This window comes from Falco naumanni, chromosome Z, assembly GCF_017639655.2.
Source record: "Falco naumanni isolate bFalNau1 chromosome Z, bFalNau1.pat, whole genome shotgun sequence".
NCBI classification, from domain to species: Eukaryota; Metazoa; Chordata; class Aves; order Falconiformes; family Falconidae; genus Falco; species Falco naumanni.
This window is the reverse complement of record NC_054080.1, coordinates 80045855-80071494: the sequence shown is the minus strand read 5'-3', so window position 1 is coordinate 80071494 and position 25640 is coordinate 80045855. Positions and strand designations below refer to the sequence as shown.

Here is a 25640-nt window from a genome sequence, read left to right as displayed (position 1 = left end):
TTTTTATATGAGGATTAAAGAAAATATCTATAGATGTATTGCTTTCTGACAATTTTCAACAATATTTGGTATTTAGAAGCCTTAAAGTAATAAATTTACTTACATCTAGTATGTTGTAGCAGTCCCAGTTCTTCATGCTATGTAAGGGTTCATAAGAGCAGGGAACAGAATACGCAGATCAGCCCCCCAAAAGTCACCAGTTGGTTCAGAGACATCCAGTTTGGCAGTGCTCAGCTGGTACGTGTTCTACAACATTCTTTGGAAAACACACTGAAAATATATGCTGGGTCACTCAACAAGCAGAAACAATGATGAACACAGTGGCTGGACTATGTTCCACTGACTCAGGCAAGCTTCTCCATTTTTGTGTCTGATGTTCTCCATTTATAAAGTGCTCAGTGATTCACAGTGAAGTCAGGGTCTTCCTAAGCCTGACCTATCACACTGCGATTCCATTTGGATTCACACGTTAACATTTATAAATGACTTAGTGTAGAGTTTTAATAGGCTGTTGAATAGTCCAGCATATGAACAGGTTATTATACTAATTTTAAATCACAAGACATGGTGAACAACCATGTATTAATTCATAGCATGCTTACAAAACTTTTATTTAACACTTTACAAGCTCTCTGCAAGGTGGAATGTGCTGTAGGATCAGGCTGATGACACCTTTTGGGTTTTAACTAGGAGTCATCCTTGGCCTGTCTGGTCAACTGGTACGGAGTGGCTCATGCCCATATGCTTCCTAGTTAAGTCTTGGGCAAGGGGAAGTTTTCTTCAAAGTAAGTAAGAGGAAAAATCCTAGACTACATAGTAGAAATGGCTGGGGATCAGGAGTCAAGAACTCCATCCAATAAAGGGGGGCTACACCGTACAAAACAAAGTTGTGTGAGCACATAGGATGCTCCTTCAAAACAAATTAGAAGAAGAAAAAAAGACCTTTTTTTTTTTTTTGCAGAATTTTCTCTGAATGTCTGCAAAGTCCATGCTTTCAGAAATATCCTTGGAAGACACCACACAGTACTGTATGTAGAATGAGTTCATGAGAAATGCAGGCAATAGAAATATATATTTCTGCCAGATAAAGCAAGGCCCCAAAATACCCACAAGAAAATGATAACTGCCACTTCTCCAAAGAAGAGTCATCTAAACGTAAGAGGTACTACTGTGGCTCCTCCGTGGCATCACCTTTTGCCAGCTAAAACAAGCACTAAGTAACTAGGGTAATACAGTTCCTGTAAGCCACGCATACAGGGGAAAAGAGGGGCTGAACCAGTCTTGTGCTTAACTGGCAAATCTGGGTAATACGCTGAAATAATGAAGTGCCCATCACAGCCCTACTGGATTTTCCTCCATCACAGCCCTTCCAGTGTTTGCTAGCAGAAGCAGCACAAAGCAAGGCCAACTCAAATACCAGGCAGATTCAGATTCAAACCAGTCCTTTTTATCTTTGTAATTGGGAGGGATTTCTTCCTGACTTAAATTGTTACTAAAAAAAACATACAGGAGTATAAGAGCACTCTTTGAAGAGACCCACACATTTATGACGAGCTAATTACATTGTTGATCATTCAAAACAGACTCATTATGAACTCAACATGTGGCATAAAAGTCATTTTATGAGTGGTCTTATTCCTCCAGCAAGCAAACCGAGAAATGAAAATCCTTGCGAAAAGCCAAGAGTTACGAACATAATCCTCTCATATGCCATGTCTCAGCAGGTAAGATTAAAAACACAAAACAGAACACCTCAAGACTGCAATAACAAACAGTTTATTAGAGCCAAGAATATATAATCACTGTACAGAAAACATTAAGAGTTAAAGTGTGAAATACTGAACCTCTCACTTTGTATTCTTGTTGCTGAGCCTGTTAGTGATGATTTAATTGGCTACCTACAGCTGGCTAACTTATCAGCACTTAAGAACATTTTTGTAAGCAGGGAAGAAATGATTGTCCTTTCTAAAGAGAACATTGCTCAAGGTGGGAAATAAAGGATCATATGAATTACATTTAAAACTCACTCAAGGAACAAAGTTGATGGGAAGAGGAGAGGGGAGATTGCCATAGTTTTGTGTGTGTTTTGCACTGAGGAACTGTAGCCTCACTGCTGCAATTTTGTACGTACTCATGCTCAGCACAGCAATGATTTCTATTTTTAAATAAGAAAATATATTAACAGGTTCAAGAATTTACCATCAAATCCAGCCTCTTCCAGTTATCTTTGGCTTGAGAAGTTGCTTACTTCAACTTTTGAGGCTCAAACATTTTCAGTGGAAAGAAATGCAACAGCACATGATATAAACATCCATTTTCCATTACAAAATAGTTGGTTTTAAACCTTCAGTGAACAGAGACTCAAAAAGCTTCACCACCTCCTGAGCTCTCAATTCTCCATGCTACCCAACCTGCAGGTTTTGCCTTCCAAAACTGTTGAAGTCCAAGAAAGGCTTGAGAAATAGTCTCTTTCTGTAGCATTTGCTTGTTTCCACCACAGGCAGGCAAAAGGCTTATTTTCTCCAATACTAAAAAAAAAAAAAAAAAAAAAAATAAAAAATCACATAGCACAGCGTTTATTCAACTTGGTTTACTCCCGAACAACAAAAGTTATGCATAAATTGAACTGTGTGTTAGAAACATGGTGAAATGCCTGAAGGCAGGCAGTTTTCACAATCCTTCAGGAGAACAAACAGCATGGAAACCAACTCTATCTGCCCCTCGACAGCTTCATCCAAGCTACACAATCCTGCTGGTAGATATTCTGTGTTTTATTTTGGCATCCAGTAGAAGGAAAACAGAAGCCCTGTCATGAGGGTAAGGAACCACAGCTGCATTCAGGGATGCAGCAGCACTGGGAGCACAGCTTAAAGACATTCTAAAGCCATGTAACATTTACAGCATAGACAGAGTTTGCTCCTAAGCAGACAGCAGCCAGGCATTAGCAGAACCCCAAATTATATAGCTACATTTTGGGTGGGACACCCCTCATTCCCCAAGCTTTCACTTTTTAAATCATTAACATGAGCCCTGAATGCAACTGACTTGAGTTGTAAATTTACAAGGGAAATAAAATGTGAAATTAGACACTTCAATTGGAGATTGTTTCCTTCCTCTGCAGAAATAAATAATTCTGCTAAAATGAAAATGACTCTCCAGGGAGAAATGGCTATCCAGCCTTCATCAGTATCACCAAAATTAGTATGCAGTTTTTCTCCTCTTGAGCACTATTGCACAACACCATTAACTTATTCCAAATGTTAGATTTATTTACTTTTGAGACAACAGTTTTTTTGATAACCATTACGGAGACAAGTACTACATAAAAAGGTCTGTAAAATACCTGATAAGGTAATAGATTAGAGATGCATTAGAAACTAAACCAAAGGCTTCATAACACAGCTTTGAACTGAACTCAATTTACAATACTGCTACAAGAGAACAATACACCAACCTGATGGCTAGATTGCTTTATCCAAGAGCTTTACTTACTAAAGACTGACATACAGAATACTGATACACAATGGTTGCTATAATAACCAACCTTATTAAAAAGCTCTTAACTGCTGCAGTAGACAGCCCAGATTCCTTGTAGGCCTATTTTGGAGGCAGTAAAGAGAATAAATATCTATTGATAAAACAAAAAAGCACATTGAAGGGCATTTCAAATGAAAAATTGTGTGACATTAGGCCCAAATCTGCTGTTTAAGCATGTGTCATAATACCTGTGTAGTGGTGTGGGTTCTTTTAGACAACTTGTATTATTAAGGGCAAAGCCACTGGCAACTGAATGCAGCATTATACATGAACAAATTGAAAGCTTCAATTGGCCATTGTGTAAGATGACCCCTTTACAGCAAATTCAATGATGCATTAATTGTTCATTTGTTCAACGATTCACAGACTCTGTGAAGGCTCCAGCAGCAAATTCTTAAAGACTGCCTCAGACAAAAAGGAAAGATAATGATTTTGACTAATGAATTACTAAATATCACTAAAAAGTATCCTTGTAGTATAAAGAAAATAGACATTAATTACGTTTTATTTTGATGGTTTTTTTGTAAGTTTTGTTAAAAAATATAGAAAGCGCATATTGTTCAGACTTGTCAACTGCTGATTAATTTGTAACTATTCTTTTTGTATCCGCCTCACATTTCTAAGCAATTCTTTCAGAGGGAAGCCTAGAAGTGTAACTGTTTGTAGAACAGGAATGAAGGCAATAATCTGAATTCTACACTAGCAGAAGAATCCTACATCACATGGAGCAAAGTGGTGCCTTCAGCACTTACAAAGCAACACAGTATTGTTTCCATTTTAGGCACCGATCCCAAAAGTAGACAGGTAAGCTAAAAGCACATAGGTAGCAAACTCTGCAGCAGCACATGGGGAGAGTTCAGGGCCTCAGGAAAAACAGCCCCAAATGCTCCATGCTGGAACTCAGCAGCAGCACCCAGCTGGAGAGGTAAAAACACAAAAATGAGACAAAAGGATCAGGCTTGCACTAGTGGCTGTCACATCTGCCTGTGTGGTACCCAAAGTGCAAGACACACTGCAGGCTTGCTTTTTAACTCCCCAGAACAGGAATGGAAGGTGCAGTCGGTGCCTGCTGCTGTATATATCAGCCTGTTGCGTAGAACAGCGTGCCTGGAAGCTAGAAGCCTGAGGTTCCAATTCCTGGGTACTTTTAAATACTCTGAACAAATCTGTCCTGTGATTTTAAATGCAGTTGTAAGTGCTGAAGAAAGGTCAAGCAAGAACAAGTCTGAACGGAAAAAAGAAAAGGTCACCTAAATCAAACCTGTAAACTCTGACTTACTAATACAGTTTCACAAATGCAGTAACAACTACCTGGGAGAGTCTGGCAGTCACCTAAAACCAGCGAAGTAAAAAGACATATCTTAAAAAAAGTGACTGTCAGCATGTGTTTAAAAAAAAAGGTCTATACACATATTGGAGGCACTTAAAATTTTCATCTTGAATCTTTGTAATTGCTTTTTTTATTATTTTTTTTAATCCCAAGGTAGATGCTAGGCATTCTTCACTGCCTTATGAAGTTACCATCCTGCAGCCTATGACCAAAGAAATCCATAATGAATGACAACAGATTTTGCAACATTTTCATATAATTACACTCCTTTTTTCATATCATGTAAAAGATCATGTTTATTAAATATATATGCAGATGGAATGACATTTTTGCTTCTTACCCTGCATTACAGTACATTTCTTCAAAATAAAAATTAAGTTTGCAGGAAACAACAGATTAGTTGGAAGACCTTTAGCAAAGCAAATAGCCCTAAAAACAGTTCTCCTGAGTTTGTATCAAAATCTGGTTAGTCTTCTGAAGAAAGAATCAATAAAAACCCTGGGATAACGGCTGGCTTTTCAGATTGGTTTCATTTTACCTCTCAACTCATTTCATTGTTGTGAGTCTAATAATTAAGGTAAACAGTCTAAAACCTTAAATCCCCGACAAACATAAACTAAATGTCAGATGGTTTTAGGGAACAAAACCATCATACATTCAAAGAAGAAACGCTTCTGTGAACAGTTTTACTCAACATGAGAATTAAACATTTTATTGTCATACTGTGGGTTGTGGTAAGACAATACACCTACATGTGGTTAAACGTTTCATTCTCCATTTTCCATGAACACTAAAAATAGGGGAGACAATAATTTACTGACACTGCAGACCACTGCCAAGAATCAGGTAAGGCATGAGGGTGCATGGGACCTCTGCAGATCATATGGCACAAGCAGGATGAAACACAGCAGGTGGCTTAGGACATTGTGCTGTTGGATTTTAAGTATCTCCACAGCTGGAGACTGCCACCTCTCCGAGACACCTGTCCTAGTGTCCGATTACCCTCAGAGTATATTTAGATGAATTTTCCTGTCTTTCAGTTTGCACCCACTGTCTCTCGTCCCATCACCAGGCACTATTGAAAAGAGGCCAAATTCATCTTTTTTTCTCCCTTCCACCAGGTATTTATACGTATTGGTAAAATCCCCCTGAGCCTTCTCTTCTCCAGGCCAAACAATCTCAGCTCTCTCAGCTTCTCCTTATGTATGACAGACACTCCAACCGCTTGATCACTTCCATGGCCTTTTGCTGGACTTGCTCCAGCACGTTCACCTCTCTCCTGTACTGGGCAGCCTAAAAGGGGCACAGGACTCCAGACGCGTCTCACATAGCACTGGATACATGGGAAGAATCACCTCCCTCCACTGGCTAGAAACACTCCAGCCACTGTGGTCAAGGAAGCTGCTGGCTCTTCTTCACCATGAGATCATATTGCTGCAGAGAATCATAAAATAGTTAGGGCTGGAAGGGAGCTTTTAAAGGCCACCTAGTCCAACCCCCTGACATGAGCAGGGACATCTTCAACTACATCAGGTTGCTCAGAGCCCCGTCCAGCCTGACCTTGAATGTTTCCAAGGTTGGGGCATCGACCACCCATCTGGGCAACCTGTGCCAGTGTTTCACACCCTCATCATAAAAAAAGTCTTTCTTATATCTAGTCTACATCTACGCTCTTTTAGTTTTAAACATTCCCCCTTGTCCTATTGCTACAGGCCCTACTAAGTGTGTCCTGAATGTTTTTTTTCTGGGGACAGCCCAGGTGGATTTACCAAAGGTAAGCTGTTGCTGAACAAGGTGATGAGATGGCTGGCTCTGTGGACGAGGACAGAACAGTGGATGGTGTTTACCTTGCCTTAAATAAGGCTTTTGGTATGATTTTTTCACATAATATCCTTATGACCAAGCTAGTGAGATACAGACTGGGTAAGAAGGTGACAAAGTTGATGCTGAACTGACTGGACAGCCACGCACCATGGTCTGAACAGCCATGCAGAGGTCCAGTGGCTCCTGCATGTCAGTGGTGGCCCTTGGATATTACTACTGAGGCTGATACTGAGCTGATCAGCTTCACCAGAAAGAATGTCAAGCATTGGGACAGGCTGCCCAGGGAAGTGGATGAGTCCTGAAGGTATTTAAAAGACATGCAGATGTGGCACTTAGAAACATGGTTTAGTGGTGGACTTAGCAGCGCTGGGTTAATGGTTGGACTTCACGGTCTTAAAGGCCTTTTCCAACCTAAACAATTCTATGATTCTTACAAGCCACCTTTTAGTACTTACAGGCTGCTATAAGGTCTCCCCAGAGCATTCTGTTCTCCAGGCCGAACGACTCCACCTCTCTCAGCCTGTCTTTATAAGAGAGGTGTTCCATCCCACTGATCATTTTTGTGGCCCTCCTCTGAACCCACTCCAACAGGTCCATGTCTTTCCTGAACTGAGGTCTCTAGAACCAGACACAGTACTGCAGCTAGGGTCTCACCAAAGCAGAGGGACAGAATCACCTCCCTCCCTCAACCTGCTGGCCATGCTTTTTATGTGGCCCAGGATATAGCTGGCTTTCTGGGCTGTGAGCACACATTGCTGGCTCATGCCCAGCTCTTCACCCACCAGTACTCCCAAGTCCTTCTCCGCAGGGCTGCTCTCCATCCCTTCATCCCCCAGCCTCTATTGATACCAGGGGTTGCCCTAACCCATGTGCCGGATCTTGCACTTGGCCTTGTTGAACCTCATGAGGTTCACATGGGCCCACTTCTGGAGCTTGTCCAAGTCCCTCTGGATGGCACCCTGTCCCTCAGGTGTGTCAACTGCACCACTGAGCTTGGTGATGTCTGCACATTTGCTAAGCATGCACTCAATCCCACTGTCTATGTTACTGATGAAGATATTAAACAGTACTGGTCCCAGTACAGACCACTGAGGGAAACCACTTGTCACTGACCTCCTTCCAGATATTGAGCCGTTGATCACTGCTACTGGTCAGCATCATGTGCAACTTGTCAACCAGAACATTCAGGACTTCCTCTGAAAAGCTGCTTCCCACATCATCACCTGTCCCACCTTGCCCATGCTTCTGCATGGGCTTGTTCTACAGTAGGTGCAGCACCTGGCACTTCCCTTTGGTGAACATAATAAGGTTCCTGTGTGGTCATTTCTCGAGCCTGTCAATGCCCCTCTGAATGTCAGCAAAATTCTCTGGTGTACCAGCTACTATTCACAGTTTTGCATTTTCTGCAAACCTGCTGAGGGTGCAGTTTGTCCCACTGCTCAGGTCATTAATGAAGACACTAAACAGTTTGACCTCAGTATGAAACCTTGGGAGTACACCCCTAGTGACTGGCCTTCAGATGGAGTTTGTGCCACTGATCACAACCTTCCAACCCCAGTACAACAGCCAGTTCCCAATCTACATCAGTATCCATTTCTCTAGTCCATATCGCACCAGTCTGTTTATGAGGATATTATGGATGACAGCATCAGAAGCTTGTGAAAGCCAAGACAGAGAATATCTACAGCTGTAACCCAGTCCACTGAGCTAACCATTTTATCACAGAAGGCTGTCAGGTTGGTCAGCCATGATTTCCATTTTTTAAATCCATGCTGACTACTCCCAGCCACCTTGAACCTATTCAGTAGATCTGCAGGTAAGAGCAGAAGCCATCCCTCCTAACACTAGAAGTCTCAAGGTTCCAGTTGTCACCATCCTGGGAGTCTTCATATCCTAACCTGATGAGCACAATGTATTCTTGCTCTTCCTTCAGTGCAGCTGAAGGTTCAAGCTCTTCTATCCCCAAAGTCTTGGAGAAGATCTGGTCAATCTCCTTCTTGTCAGCCCTGATATTGTGCCATTTGCTGACCTCCTCCCACAGCTCTTTTACTTTGGGATGCAGACATTCCACCACTGCACATCTCCTGCAAGCGAGGAGCCCAATGCTCACTGCCCCAGCAAGAGGTCTCAGCCATGCCTGCAGCCCCATATCTGAAAAACTGCGTTATGCTTTACGATCTCCACCAGTGTTGAAGGCTCTGACATAGGGGATAGCTGCTCCCATAGCCACTGGGGCCATGTTCTGAGGTACAGTGTCAACACTGCAGAAGATGTGGATGCTGTTATGAGCAGAGTTCCTGGCCCCTTCTGTGCAAGCTGCTATGTCTGTTAATGATCAAGATAACTAGCTGGAGTGCACAATTAAGAAGTCTAGCAAAGGTACAAAAAGAAAGGAAGTTTATCTTCACTCGTTTACTTTGGGAATGAAAGCTAAGGAAGTTCTGGATCCTACCCTCAGAACTCCAGCTCACTGATTTGCAGTTCTTACCTTCAGTAATACAACCAGTTACATCCCACTTAGCATGTTCGCTAAGGTGCTTTAAAAAAATCTTCTATCATCGCTAAGAGCTTGCTCTCCAGTCCTGGCAGCAAGGAGGCTCTTTCAACTTGTTGAAAAATGAACTAAAACATCATAAACAATGATGTCTTGAACTTACCACTCACAATCTCTCACTTTATTCAGCTTTCACAGAGACCACCAACTAAGAACGTATCTCACCTGTGCAAACTTGTGTATCTGTTCCACCACAGCTGCAAAGAGGGCATGGACACTTTCATCAATTAGACTCTGCATATAATGGACAGCTTCCTCATCAGACAGGTCCAAACGGAACTTGTCCTGCACCTGCAACGGAGGCAGAGATGACAAAAATAAACAGTTAAAACTAACATTAATCTATCTGAAGTATATAGCAGCAGACATAATTACTTCAGTTATGAAAGTGTAGTAGAGAATGTCTCTTTTACTTCTAAGTTACAGCAGATTATAGGAAATTTGCAATGTTACATAAAACACCTATTTTCAAAAAAATGAGTATTTAAATAAGCTAGAAACAGCCCCCCTATGCCTCATCCCCCCCAAGTCAGTAATTTCAAAGCTCGAGGCCAGAAAGTCAAAAGAAGTATTTGGACACAAGAGTTTAAACAGAACTAAAATTCTATGAGAAAAAGAGAAAATACTCAACATTCACTAAACAAGAATTAAATGTCACTGGAGAAAAAACACACAACTTTGCATATTACATACAAAATTGGAAGGGTCTGGATGATTCTAACCATTTTTGAAAGCTGAATTTGAAGTTGAGAATTTCATTAACTTTGATTATATCCACCATCCATAAACAGTTGGTTGGAGACACTGCTACCCCTTACGTTGCTTTTTCTTTTGACAGCAACATATTTTAACTATTGTAACAATAATGTATTTTGCCTAGTATTTGAAAATTCTATATAAATTAAAAAGCTGAATGCACTATAATCAAGAATACAGCAACATCTATGCTCTCCTATATCAGCCTCAGCAAAGCCTTGATCCATGAATATTTACAAAGGTTCAGTGGATACCTTCCTGTGAATTCCAACTAATTCCATGGCAATTGTTCAGAACTGCTCCAGATGGCAACATTTCACAAGCACCATTACCACAGACGTTCCTTTGCTCATACTCAAAAACCTCTGTACATAGAACTGGCAAAAGCTTAGAAAGATCTTTAGGGGGAAAAATACCCGAAACCAAAAAAAAAACCAACTTACTTGGCTCCTGTAAAGCAAAGTTTTGCAGACATGCCTTATCCCTCACCACATTTGTAAGAAGGCAGATGCATAAATAAGCACTTTGGACAAGTACAATCTGATGCATGGATCTGAGGAAGTGCTACAGATATCAAAACATTTTTTTCTAAGATTTCTAAGTGCCAGCTGTGCATCAAGTGTGCATATAGGAATGGCAAGTGCTCAGATTCTTTCTGGACAAAAAGAAAATAAACCACCACAATGGTTCAAAACTGCACCAGGGGAGGTTATGACTGGTATTAGGAAGCATTTCTTTACCAACAGGGTGGCCAAACACTAGAAAATGCTTCTAAAGAGGTGGTCAATACCCCAAGCCTGTCAGTGTTTAAGAGACATCTGGACAATGTTCTTAACAACATACTTTAACTTGGTCATCCCTGAATTCATCAGGCAGTTGGACTAGATGATCACTGTAGGTCCCTTCCAACTGAAACAGTCTGCTCTGCTCTATTCTGTTTTTTGGACAACAATGCTAACTTTAGGCGCTCAATTTCCAAAACCCGTTTGTGCTGTTAAAGACCTCCTAGTGAGTCCGTAACTCTCAGAATGAAATAGTCTAAGACAGAATCATAGAATAAAGTCCAACTGTAAACCTAACACTGGCAAGTCCATCACTAAACCATGTCCCTAAAATATGTGTAAATGTGGCCCTTAAACACCTCCAGGGATGGTGACTCAATCACTTCCCTGAGAAGACTGTTCCAATGCTTGGCCACCCTTTCAGTGAACAAATTTTCCCTAATATCCAATTAAAACCTCCCCGAGAGCAACTTCAGGCCATTCCCTTTTGTCCTATCGCTTGTGCTTGGGAGAACAGACTGACCTCCACCATACTACAACCTCCTTTTGGGTAGTTGTGAAGAGTGATGAGGTCTCCCCTGAGCCTCCTCCTCTCCAGACTAAACACCCCCAGTTCCCTCAGCCACTCCTCATAAGACATGTGCTCCAGACCCTGCACCAGCCTCATTGCCCGTCTCTGGACACGCTCCAGCACCTCAAGGTCTGTCTTGGAGTGAGGGACCCAAAACTGAACACAGGATTTGAGGTGCAGCACTCCAGTGGTGCAAATCATCTCACCATGTTTCCATGATGGCAACACAGTTTTCCTGCTGCACAATGGCTTCCAGCTCCTCCTGGGTAGATGCACTTCAGTTGGCTTATTGATCCCACCACTTTTTGGTGGGGAGAAGCCCTAATTCCCATGTGACCATTCTCAGACACTTCTGTGGTTTCTAACACATCAATAACCCTTTACATCTTTGGTGCCGCATGGATCTCCATCCCCTGCCTCCACTGAGACGGCAGACTGAACAATGGACCCTGCTAACACACTGTCCCTGAGACACTGGTGTGCTGCTCCCAGGCTCATCTCTGCGAGCCTGGGTTTATCCCTTTCTTCCTTTAAATCTAAAGCTCTTTCAATGAGCCTAGATCCTAGTGTTCTCTAATCAATCCTATCCCCAAAGTTTAAAACTACTAGTCACCTTCTAAAGTAGTGCTGATCACAATATGAAAATTGCCCAGCAAATTCACATTACTTGCAGAAAATTAATTGCTGCCATTTTATCATGCGCTTTATTATCATAAAGATAAATTTCAAATTATGTGAGCTCTTGTGGAGCCCATCATATTAATCTACTTCAGTCTCCTGCATAATGAACTAGGTAAAATGGTATCCAACAATTTTTGCATCAAGTATGTAACTTGAGGTTTATCTGTGAGAATCTCTTTTAGGAGTTTTTACACCTAGACAGAGTGTTTCACATCCTAGGTAAATTGTTGCAATGATTAATTGTCCTATTTAACAATCATGACTTATTACCTGTCTGAATTTGTACAATTTCCACCTCAAACAGTTGAACTCATTAAAACTTTTTATATTAAAAGAACTGTCCATCAGAAATCTCTCTTATGTAGGTAAATATGAAATGATTTAAGTTGCTTCTTAACTTCCTCCTGGATATGATTAAACAGACTAACTGTTACGACTGAATAAAGTCCTTCCTGAACATTCTCCATGCATTCACTTTTTTTTTAAGCATTGAGAAAAATGTTAGCCAAAGTATTTCAACAATGTTGCTAATAAGGTCGTTATTTGTGAGAAGATTCTACCGTTTCTTCACATTTTGTATTATTTCTATGCACCAAGGATACCACATATTCTTTCTGATAGCAAAATTTTCTGAGATTTCAGTTTAGTATTGCTCTGCATTCTTTTCAAAGGCAATGTATTCCAGAGTAGTGCCCTTCAGCACTGCAATAAAAAGCATAAGCTAGCTTGCCAAGTATGGGAAGATAACACTGTTTCACTGAAAACACTGTTTGTAACTCTGTTGCTGGAATGTTTGAAGTACGCATAAATTGAGTATTTCCTTAACTTCCCTGCAAAAGGATGCCTGACCAATATGAAAGCATAGATTAAGCTGAAAAAGTTCAAACTCTCAAGGAAGCAAGTACCAAAGAGATTTAAAAGATATTTTAGGCTAATATTATAGAACTTTTATCTGCGTAACACAAATGATGAGAAGGAAGTTTATTATCTCTCCACAGACATATTAGAAGTTTGACAGCCAATGAAGCACACAGTCGAATCCAACTGAATTTAATGGACTATCCACATGCTTACAATTATGCACAAGCTTAAATACGTCCCCAAATTAGAGCACAGACTTCTATCAGATCTATTCTCTTGTTCGTAGAGAAGGTGACGTAATGAGAATTCAGGAAAACTGCTAACTGCAGGTTTTTTGGGGGAGTGGGCAGTAAAGTGCTGTAACACTCGTACAACTCTAGTAATCAAGCATTTCAGCTATCTTCTAATTTGTTTATAAAAGAACTTCTCAGAAAGTGTTGCAGTTAATGATGTTCAGATGCAGTGTCATTCTACTGAAATAAAGACTACTTCAACCCACTTCCCACCTTCCCCAGGAACAAACTGGCACACTGATACACAGGGAAAGAAATCTACCCACAGTTAGATCTTAAAATCAGTTTGCAATTAACAGGAAAATCAAATACTGCCGAGTACTAGATCTTTGCATGGAAGTTTTCCAGCAGTACAATTAAAACAGACTGCTGCAGCCTAGCTGAGAAGAAACACGGTGAGATGACAAATCACCTCTTGAGCTGCAACAGCAGCAACAAGATTAATATGCACTGACTTACAGTTCTTGTAACAAAACCAGTAGTAATTCTTAATTGAAATCTCTGAGTTTCAAAGTAAGCCATGTATTCTAAAAGCCAACAGTTTCTCACAGAGGAGGTGCAACTAGAAGGAGATTTTTGCATGGTGTGAAAAAAACCCAAAACATGAATCTGGGGAGTCAAATTCTGATGAGTTACAGGATTATCTCATTCCACACACTTAAAAAGAATGGCTACCCTGAAGGCACCAAAAATGTCCCACTTGAATTATTTACTTAGAATGCTCACTTTGGCATTCAAATTAAGTGAATTGTTTTAGTTCAGCCATCAGCATTTGTCAAAGAGAAAAGAAACATACTTGATGAATCCGCTTAAACCTCTGTTTTTTTTTCCAGAAAGGAAAGTTTTAAACAGCACAATGTATACATACATTGATTTTAAACATCAGGTCTCAACGGCAGAATTTGAATGTTTAAGGATGAAAAAGCTGGATAAAGATCTAGAGAGTCCATGAAGGTATTGACATCAACTTTAAGCTTTCAAGTTGTCCACCTCCTATCCCCCTGTACAATGCAGTTTCATAATAAAGCGTAAGAGAACAGGATTGCACAGTTATATGAATCTGCATGATTGCATTTTTTTTATACTTCAGTAAAATTTGAAGCATCCTGTAAGAAAGCCACTGTCAATTATCATGACAGAGCTCTTTTTTTTCAAAATACAAAGAAAATAAAAAATTAAAGAGGGGAAGAGAGTACAAACCATGAGGGACATTTCAGAAGAAAATACCGGGAGGTAAGGGGAGAAGCATTTAAGTATAAATTACTTGGAGCCAAACTGATGATGAGGAAAGAAAGCAAAGTGATCATCACTTGCTGCAGAATCACAGAGAATAGGAACTTAGCAAAGTAACGACTGAAAAAAGGAAAAAAATGTTTTACAGTAAACCTACAAGAAACACTACTTTGCATCATGACTATCCCACCTAAAATTACTGGTTTATCAACTATAGTTGAAACAAGCTCAAAGCAAAAAGAACTACAAGAGAAGGAACTGGATACTAGATAGCTCCCTCACCTTCCAGCACAGTGTACAAAACCAATACAATAACAGATACAGTGGGGTTTTGGTGGTGGGTTTTTTTGTTGGATTTTTTTTTTCATTGTTGGTTCCCCCCGCCCGCGCCCCCCTAACTGATACATATCAAAGCTCTTCACACATTCCACTACATACATTACTCCACACATTCCATGCAATTAATTTCTCAGTGCCTGCAGATTGCAGATCAAAGCATTAACTAAAGAGTCTCCTTCTTTTAATGCAAAAATGAACTTATACAGTACTTATTTTTAATATGGTCTTAAAGTTTCATTTACACTTCTTATTTATAATCAGGTCACAGTTTGCAGATACATTATTATGCTTTCCAGAACAGTTTAAACTAAGGATTAAGGTGCTAAGATACATGAGAGAGAGTGTGTGTGTGTGTGTGTGTGTGTGTTTGAAATAACAAAATAACAAAACCAGACAGTTTTGACTACACTTTTGCTGAAAAAAACCAAGCAAGCAAAACCCACCCAACCAACAACAACAAAAAAACCCAAACTCAAACCACAAAAACCTGGGGTGAGATCCCAGCCAGCATTAGAACTAACTTCCTCTCTTCCTCTACCTACCAAAATCAAACAAAACACCTCAACACAAAATTATTGGGCTACTTCATCTATTGTAACAAAAACCCAGGATCCTCTGATGACACAGCCTGCTCACACCAAACACTAGCCAGAACCCCACATGTTGAATTCTGGGGGAGGTAAAGGAAGTTCCACGCTACAAATACTGTGGTAGTGAAGCAGAACATCATGAGAGATAAGACTGCAGCAGTGTCACGGGGGAAGGCGGGAGGTGGGGGGGAGGGCAGTGGGGAAATGCTCCCAACCCCAGGTGTTTGATCTGTCAGCCCCCCAGGAAAGCTGAGACCCTTGTGCCCGACCAGTCTGGTAGCGCCCTGTTACAGGGACCCTTCACTGAACAGTCAAGCTGGATCAGAGGGTGATTCGACTGCCTTGTTCTCAGCGGGTCTGCCCACTTCACCTGAATGTGTTACCTGCTGCCGGCAAATGCTAGTGCCCACAAACGACTCACACTAGCCATTTACGGAATAACACTCTTCGTAATAAAACGGTAACAAGATCTGTGATTGCCGATGATAGGGACTGTCTGCAAAAACAAGCTTGAAGTGATACACAACCAAATTACATACAACCAAATCCTTAATTACTAGTAACAGCTAGCGTGAGTTAGTTATTTAGCAAACATAAAACAAATTTCTTACCCAACAGGCGCCTCTATGGGGAAGAAGACAGGTTCAGCCCATCGACTCATCCCAGAAGTATGATGAAGTCTTCCCTAACTCCTCCCCTGATTCATTCACTTTTTACACTTTCTTTGCTCTCAGGTGGAGCCTGAGTGACTCTAGCCATACATTCTTTCACTATTGATCGGTGTAAACTTCTCTTGTTTTTATTTAAAGACATAGTTGATAAGAAATAGAAAGCGCATGCTTGGTGAGGGGTGGTCGTGCACTGGAGGTGGGTAACTTTGGGATGGAGGTGTGTGTCAGTATTAATACTAACGAGTTCATAATGAGCAAGGTTCATTCTAAGGAGAACAGTTTCAGCACAGCTGTTGGCCCAGCAACGGACATCTCATACATTTTCCATTTGACAGCCGCTATGCAGCTTATCGGCTGTACGGTACCGTCAAGTTCCCAGTCCTGCAGGGAGCAGAGCAGAGCAGAGCCTGGCCTTGGGGTCTCCACTCCGCCCCACCCTCCACTGCTCCTCTAGGACAGCAGGTTGTGTTGCTTAGGGAACCACGGTGGAGTAGATCCCATGCACACGAACCATCCTGAAAGTGGCAACTCTATTTTTCCCTAAAAAGGGTTGTTATAATACTGCAATTTCTATTAGGTCTCTTATTTTTCTATAATTTCACCTCTCCACATGCAGAAATTAAACTATTTCATGCAAAACACTGATATTTCCCACAAAAAAAACCCCAAAACCAAAAAACCAAACAACAAAAACCACATAAAACAAAACAAACACCAATGCACCAAAAATATCTGTTTTAAAAATATGAAATTTCAAAACCTGTAAACTTTACATCTATTTACAATTGGGATATTTCATTATAAAAATGGAAGTTGTGAAGTTAACTGAAAGGGAAAGAGCATAACATCTACCAGAATAACAGGCCATGTTAACTGCTGGTAAACTTCCACCTTCTTTTTCCTTAAAGCATCTTCAAGGAGAACTAAAGACTACTGTTTTGAAAATTGTATCAAACATGTTGTATGAGGCTGATTTCACAGAAAACTCCCAGTCAGGTCCAAGAGCTGTGTACCATACAAAAATCAAGACAGCAATAAAGAGGAGGTGAAATACTCAAGAAAACCCTAATCATCATATCAAAAACTGCAGTTAAAGGTCTGAGACAATGGCAGGCTTGCATCTTCATTCAGTTGAATGAACCTCCATGTTTACCCTTCTCTTTTTTGGTATTTTGTATTTTTGGAAGTGTGACAAGCTTAGAAGAGATCATACACAAACTCAGCTGGGCCTACTGCTAGCGCAGCCAAGTGCACTTCATTCCAAAGCTCCAAGATTTTCATTTATGCTTTTTGCTCCTTAACCACAAGACTGCCCTTTTCCCTATCACCAAGATTTTTTATTTTTGGGGGTTTTTTTGTCCTAAAGTTTGGCCTACTGAACAGTACAGGCCGTAGTTATCCTTGTATGAAACTCAGGAATTTTTCTTTTTTACCAGCAAGCATCTTCTCACTGCTAAAATATTAGCTAATGTGGATTAGGTACTTCAGGCTCAAGGTTAAGACAAGCTTTTTAGAAAACCTTAGGAAGCTTTTATGAACTGCAGGACAGTATCTAAATCCAAAGTTCATGAATGTTTGTAGCTATGTTTTTCGCAATTACTGAAGAAATCAGTAATGAATTTTGAGGTAACACTTCACGGTACATATGAGAAACATTTCTCAATCCTGTTTAGTTTTCAGGCAAATTGTAAGTCAGCCAATCTAAAGACTTGTGACTGCTCTAGTATTTATTCTTGCAGCAACATTAAGCAGTGCTGCTTGTGTTTTCTATGACTACTAGCTACATAATTTTATCACTCTAATATGGGATTGGTCATTGCAGTCAGCTGCTGGAATTTAAGAGAAATTTCAGTGTACTTTTTCATTGGGTCATAATATGCGTTGGATACAAGCACCCTGATAACGACTAAAATCTCAGGCAAAAATCAATTGATAGCCAAAAAAGAAAACAACAATATTTAGTGGGGTTTTCATGATTGTTTTTCCTGGTTTGTCTTATAACTTGCCAAGAGTCAGCATCCAAAATTCATGTAACAGAAATGTGTATTAAATGCTTGGCTTAACCCCTATCACATTTCAGCTTTTTCAGCAAAAGACTTTCTTGCTTTCCCTGCTGCTTGCAGTCCAAACAACTCACAGTACAAACTATTCAGATGCTCTATTTGCATGAATAATTTAATCTGAAAGACTGTTCCAACAATAGCTTTTGTTTTCAAGGTTTTGATTTGAATAAACTGCAGTTTCTAAATAAGGCTATATAGGCTTCTCTAATTTTGTTTTTTGGGTTTTTTTGTTTCGTTTTGTTGGGGGGGTTGGTTTTTTTGTTGTTTTGGGGTTTTTTTTTGGTAAACAGAAGCCAGTAAAGATGTTAGTGAACATCTCTAAACTGAATTTCCATGAAAATCAGGGGTTCGGTTGCTGCAGTACGCAAAGATGATACTGTCCCAGCTCAGAATTTCATCATATTGGCCAAAACTTTACAATCAAATAGCATGAGATAAAGCAACAGGAATACAGGAGTGTTCTCACAGTCAATTCATGGTGTGATGTTTATTCCTTCTTATTATTTTATTTTAAAATTAATTAATTTAGTTGCAAGATCAACAGTCTAGAAACAGAAAAGCTGGGTGTGCAGCTGCATCATCATTACCCAAATGGACAGAAACATGAACATCTGCATAGACAAAATAAGCTCCATATCAATGTGACAGTTTTTAAAAGAATAAACCTCCCCAGAGCAACACGCAAATATAAATACTGAAACAAACACTCTAACCAGGCAAAACTGAGTTTCCTTCTCCTATAAAAGTAAACTTTGTCTTAGCATTAATGTATCTCAGAAGCGTTTCCCAGCTACGCCTTTTAACAAATACTTGTATTTTCAGGCAGGTGAAAAGGGACAGATACCCACTGTCTAAAAAGGCACATGAAGCACCAAATGAAAGTCCTTTACATTTCACTAATTTATGAACTCAACTCTCAACTAGCCAATGGCTAACTCCTGGGGAGGATAGAGAAGGGGGAAGGAGTGCAGGGTGTTTTACTACAACAGGGATGAAGAAACTGGCAAAATTAGCTCAGGCTTAGAAAAAATGTAGCTCAGAAACTCTTTCTGTACCTTCAGTCACATCACCCCTGCTCTACCTTTTACACCTGTAGAACAAAAATAAATTTACTTCAATATGTTTAATGTAAAAGGAACAAAATATGTCTGCTCTCTCTTCTTCCTAGTTTCCAAACACTTACATTACCCATTTTTTTATTGAGGGGCATGAGATCTGGTCAATGTTTGCATAGACTTAGAAACACGGAGGGTGCTCTCAGTGTTAAACTCCATAGGAAGAAAATTCTCTACTCTTCTGAATGGTTTGTGTTAAATACCCAAAGGCACTATCAGAAGTGAATGGGGCTACTTTCACAAACAGCAGATACCAAATGCTTGCGGAAAGCCCGGTATTTGTGCCATCTATGCTCACAATAACCTCCCCTGTAAATGAAATAGTTGCAGCATCTTTGCAGCACCTTCTTTGATCAATGAGCATCTGAAACACAGTTCAGTCAATTAGGACACTGTCCTTTAATGCCTGCCGAGTCCTTTTGTGCACCAATGAATCACTGGTCCCTAATGTTTTCTAATTTAAAGGTCAAATTTGCTATGAAGGACAGATAGAAATCATCTGGCTTTCCCGTAGAAAAATCAAAAGCTTTTTTTTGTTAGAAGGTGACAATGCTGAATACATTAGCTACATCTAAAAAGTGACGGTCTACCTCTTCCTCACACAGAACTGGCTCTATAATTGACTCCAGATTTTAGTCATTACTACTTAATTTTATAGCACTGGCTAACTTAAAAAAGGCCAACAATTAGCAGTTAATGCTGCAGCTGTACTAGAAATTAAAAAGCAAGTAGAAAAAAGGTGTGTGTGGGGAAATCTTCATTGTATTACCAGTTACATTGACAAGTCAACATAAAGAGGTTTCAGCCCAGCCTTTTTCCTGAAAACCGAGAAGTGGAAAAGCATAAGCAAAGAGTAGAAAATCTAAAGGCAATTACCTCAGAGGCCACAGAAAGGGAGAGGCAAACTGGGGAGAATCCTCCACTACTTGTCAATTTAATTCCATTTTGTGACATTTTTGAATCAAAGCAAGTTTTCAAACAGCCTAAATCAGAGAGTGCCAGTAGGAGACGGTACCATGAACCACGAGGTGAAATACACTAGACTGACACTTTTCTTTATAAATAGTACGGAGAGGACAAAAAGAGATGAAAGGATCAAAAAGACAACTAATTTTAAGCTCTGCAGCTACCTTCTCTTGGTCAAAAATTGACAAATGCTTTACTATTAAACAAAACACCAAGAATTTGAAGAGTGTTCCCATGGTTTTGAGTATGGACAATTTTGTGCAGTTGGTAATCACTGTCTTCTGGGGTTTTCGGTGGGGAAGAGTAGTGATCAACACTGCATTGAGGGAAGTGAGTCACTAAAGTGTTTTTTTTTTTTTTTTACAGTTGAAAGGTACTAGCCAATTTATGTAGTGGGTATACAAAATGAAGGTGGATAGCTGGCTGGAAAACATTTTTCCATACATGCTCAAAAAATAGTTGTGAAACTCCAAACAGAGCTTTTTAGTTTTCAGGCCAATGCTGACTAACTCATTTTGAGTCCAGTTTTAGATGTGAGAATACATCATTAAGGTCAGCACTCACTGATACAACTTCTGAACATAAATGCAAGTAAAAATGTATTGTGAAATTTTGGTATGCTCTAAAGCCACATCTCCAGTTGAGGTCATTAGGAATTTCTGGCTGTTTTCACACTACCAGGAAGAAAGTATCCACATTGCCATCTTTCTCTGGTAAGTAAAATCAGTTTGTGTAGAGCTTGCTCTCTTTTGAACAAAAAGAATGTGAAAGTACCTTTAGATGACAGGAACAGAGCACCCAGCTCTGCTTAACACCATCCTGTGCCATAAACCATGTCAAAAATAAGCTATACTTATTTCCCAGAAAGCTGTACATGACACAAGCTGCTGTTCCAATTCTGCCTTCAAACGTATTTGATACGTATTTCTCCCAAGATATTTCACAATGACTGGACAGAAATAACAAGTGGACAATATGCTTCCAGTCAGATTTTCAACTTGATTATACAACCAGATTCTGCCAGTTAGCTCCTTGAGATGTAACATTGTTACTGGAAGGTAGATGACTGTTTTGGCAAAACCAGTCTCCAATTAAAAGATCCTACCTGCCCTTTCGTTCCATAGGTTAGTAATACTACTCAAGAATGCTTTCAGCACTCAAATTTTTCTAGAAAAAGTCTCATTTAACACTGAAATTCTTAAAAAAAATAATTAAAAAATCACAATTCAAATCACTCAATGCCTCACTGAAGAGAACATGCTCCACATAATTTTCCTTCATGATCTTGTTTCCTTTTTCGCCTGAACATAAGAAAGCCCAAGGATTGCTGATTTTCAGCCTTCTTTTCTATTCTAACTAGCAAGCATCCTGTTATAATATATATATGTCACAGGAAGTAACAAGACAGTACAAGAAATCAAGCCATACAAAGTGCCGCTACTATTCATTATTCAAATTTGTTTTATTCTAGCCATCATTATCATGTGGTATATGCAATTTTTTTAAAATTTATAATATGTATACGATTACAAAAATTAAACCCTTATTCTGGCTCTAAAACTCAGAATATTATTTTCTGAAAGTTCACACATGGGGAACACCAAAAATATTCCCAAAGGCAGCTTTATGTGGTAGCAACTTCTCACATCTTGGTGTATTTTTCGCAGGCAGGTATTTCCTGCAACATAAAGTATTGTCCCGCCTATCAGAAACGAAGATGATGTTATGACACCTTGTGAAGCCAAGGATTAGACTGGAACTTGAGCTACCATCTAACATTGCAATGCTTCCACTCAGAGGAACGAAAACTCTGACCACTGAAGAAATATATTTCCTTAGAAATAATCTTTAAAATAATTAATGCCCACTTAGTAACAGCAGTATAGCTGCACCTACTGAAAAAAATCCAGTATCAAAGATCTCTATGACAAATTAATTGTTTGCCACAATAACTTAAGTATAATTAACTCCCTTCAGTAAGCACTCCTTTGTTTAAAAACAAGAATATTTTTTTCTACTATATAATTTTCCTTGTAGTTTAATCATACACTAGTATTCTGATTTATCACCAAATTTAGGTATAAAGGTAACTTATCTAGTTACCTCAGTAACTTGACTTTAGCTGCCCGTGAGACCAGAGCCTCACTGGCTGATCTGTCCACTAAATCAAAAATGAGGGTTTCACAAAACAAGTATTACTACGGCACCAATAAGGAAAATGCTGCCTATGAACTTCCCTCTGTGTAATGAAGCAGGATACCTTCCTAGATACAGAAACATTTGTAAATCTCCACTTTTGTTTCCCATGAAAGTGTATCATGGTTGAAATGGCTATTGACTCAACTCACACATCAAAGGTAATTTAATTTTGCAGATCAGTCCAAAATGGATCTTCAGCTAATTTGAGTCTGTTGAAATATATATGGATTTTTTGTTTAAAGCTTTAAGAAAGAAAAAAAAATAAGATCAATTGAGATGCTGAAAGCATTTATTTAATTTTCCTACAACAAGGTACAGTATTATCTTGTCAAATAACTGAAGAAACTTACTGCTCAGCCCAAGAGATGCAAGGCACCTTGTTCCTTTTTTTTATTAGTACTAACAAAGCTCGTAACTGATTTGAGACAAGCAAATGGGTCTTTAATATCCAAAACAAGTTTTCTAACACATTATTAACAACAACAAAAGAATTACATACATCATTGTATATTGGATTAAAATGACTCCGATCCTAGCCCATTTACAGGAGATTTGCCATCAGGCTCTTTTTAAAGCAAAAAAGTAAAACTAAAAATTGAGAACTAAAGAAAACAATTACTGTCCTAGAGGCTTTGCACATAGTTGTATGCATTCAGTAGATCACAATATCCAGAACTGCCTCAAAGGGTCCTCTGTTCACCTACTCTTTACGGATCCCATTATGATGCATTATTTGTGCACAATTTCTAGGAGTATATTCAAAGGATACTTTTGGAACCAAAAGGACCAAACCTGCACTGTTAACAGGAGTTATAAACAGCTGAGCTGTCAGAGAAAAAAAAAAAAATGAAAAAAAAAGAAAGAGAGTTTATATAAAATAACTATACTTGGGGAGGGCTGAAAACTCTATGAATTACAAATAAAACATTTATGAACAATCTAAACAATTTGGTTATCTTTCTGGTAATATCTTACTGTGTGGGTTTGGTTTTGTTTTTTAAGGGAACAAGCAACTGTAAATGAACTTACAGAACTTGTAAAACCTTCTCCTCTCAATCCATTTGAAAATGTGAAAGTGATTTACATACCTTATCAGAAAGAACTCGCCTTACTGGTTCAGTTCTAGGTCTTTTCAAATTTTAAAGCCTCTGTGAATAGACAGGCTTGAACCTACCATGAGGGTAAAAGTCACAGCTCACCAAACTGCAGCACTGTGGGGGCTCAGGATCCCAATAACTAACCACAGCATTCGATCTAATAGTGATTTCCCATGTAGCAACTAAGTTTGTTTTTTTCATGTGAAGGTGGCACTATTATTTAGATTTTTTGAGGGAATTTACAAGTAATCACATTGATTTAATTCATAGCTCCTAGAACTTCCTCTTAAACTTTGCCAACATCCATGATCTCCAGTGGGGTATAATACAAACATGCTTTACACAATCTTGATTTTTAACTACTGTACAGTGAACTGTAACATACCAGCTGTAGAAAAGACTTGGCTTTAAATTCTGTTTCTTGATTTGTTATTTCAAGACAATTATACCGGGAATTTATATAAAGACTTCTAGAAGCATCTGAAATACTCAAATGTTGCTACACTGAAACAATCCTTTATAAATATTTTACAGAATCTGACATCCTATTATTAATTACAGAAAACAAAATACTCATGGACAGCACTTCTACAGAGTCTACCACTAAAGAATAAAATGCCAATATACTACTAAGAAACAAGGCCACTGCATATTAATTGGGAGTGAACACTGGGAGACTCCAACTGATAAAAGAAAAATGTCACGAGCTCATGAACACAGAGCATTCCAGGCAAGAATGAACACTATCATGTCAAGCAACAGTGAACTCTGGACAAAGATGAGTAAGGTTAAAATGCGTACCGAGTCTCAAACTTATTGCTGCAAACATGAAAGAATCAGCACTCCTGGAATTCAATGAAACAGTCAGTTTGATCTCTTTATGACTACTTCAGTCAACAACAAACTTCCCAAAATTAGCCCCTGCCCTATGTATAGATACATACATCAATTCTCCTAGGATTTGTTGTGCACCTATTTGTAAACTTCGCAACGTAAAAGGTTTTCCCCTCCTTACTGTACCATGGAAGTAAACAAAAAAAATCCCACGTACTTTCCATTTTTCCCATAGGTTGCTAGTACTACACATCTCTCCTCTATAAAAATGTATAGATGTGTTGCAAGCATACCGTTAGGAATGTCCCTTCAAAAACAGGTGTGTCTACAAAAATGTAGTTACCCCAGAGCTTAGGAGGTATTGAAACATTTTGGTCTTCTACTGTAAGCCTTTATCTCCCACATTCTATTTAAGTAACCTACTCAACCTTTGTAGGCATTTAGGGACAAAGTTGTGGCTCAAATATTGATATGGAAAAAGAACTAGCTGTTGGTTTCTCAGGAAAATAACCAGGTTCAGGGAGGGCTGTCATCTTTACCGCAAAATACTTCTGGCTAGCTCAGCCTTCCTGAAAACAGAATTGAATAGCTACACGAACTCTCTGAATCAATTTGAAACCAAGAAACTCTGAAATCCTCAACTTCTTGCAGGCTAAAGGAAAAATAAGGTTGAGTCATAGTTTAGTTTTCTTTAAGGAAATCATATTGGAACATGAAATATTAAAGATTCTGAATATCTGTTTTCATAGCTTATTGAAAACACACAAGAAAAGCCTATTTTAGAGAAAACCCACTGCTTGAATAAAAATTACACTGAACTGATTTCCATTGGATATACAGGCTACACAAAATCTTTTGTAGAATTAAAACCGATAGTCCTTCACTGTAAATCAGGTTATAAAAAAAGCCAACATTTGCCTAAATGTTAGCATAATGCAATCTAGATGAACATTTATACAGTATCTTTGATGTCAATTGTTGTTGAAACGTCAAATGGAGGAAAATGATACAGGCTGGTGCAAAGGGACAAAGCAAGAATTATGGGACACAAGTCTGTTTTCACAATAAACAAAAATGTCTTTGTGATGAAGATATACAAGTCTACTGGCTTTAAATCTTCAGCAGACCAGTTTTATATCTACGAGTAGACTAGTCTTACAAAACCATCCATGACTTACAGGATTCTAGACTAGATGGAACAATCTTTCATGATATAGTCCATGTTGATTGCTTCACTGATCAAAAGTTTCATACGGTGGAATCACTGTTCTTAGCAGAATGCTAAAATACCACTTGGAACGGAGTGCTACAGCAGACTCTTCACTACAGCACAGACGATAAAAA

At 39.2% G+C, this 25640-nt stretch overlaps 1 protein-coding gene across 3 annotated transcripts in view; it reads right to left on the bottom strand.

Moving 5' to 3' along the window:
- Positions 1-1760: 1760 nt before the first annotated feature.
- The window catches only part of PIK3C3 (phosphatidylinositol 3-kinase catalytic subunit type 3), an 82205-nt gene continuing 58325 nt past the window's right edge, over positions 1761-25640 (bottom strand). For 2 of the 3 annotated variants that reach the window (XM_040579653.1, XM_040579654.1), the window contains 2 exons: positions 9411-9536; positions 1761-2528 (listed from right to left, as the gene is read on the bottom strand). In XM_040579653.1, the coding sequence (XP_040435587.1) occupies positions 2514-2528; positions 9411-9536 (141 nt within the window). In that variant the 3' untranslated portion in view covers positions 1761-2513. Of the gene's footprint in view, positions 2529-9410; positions 9537-22639; positions 24308-25640 lie in introns of those variants that run through there. The other variant, XM_040579655.1, reaches the window with a different exon arrangement.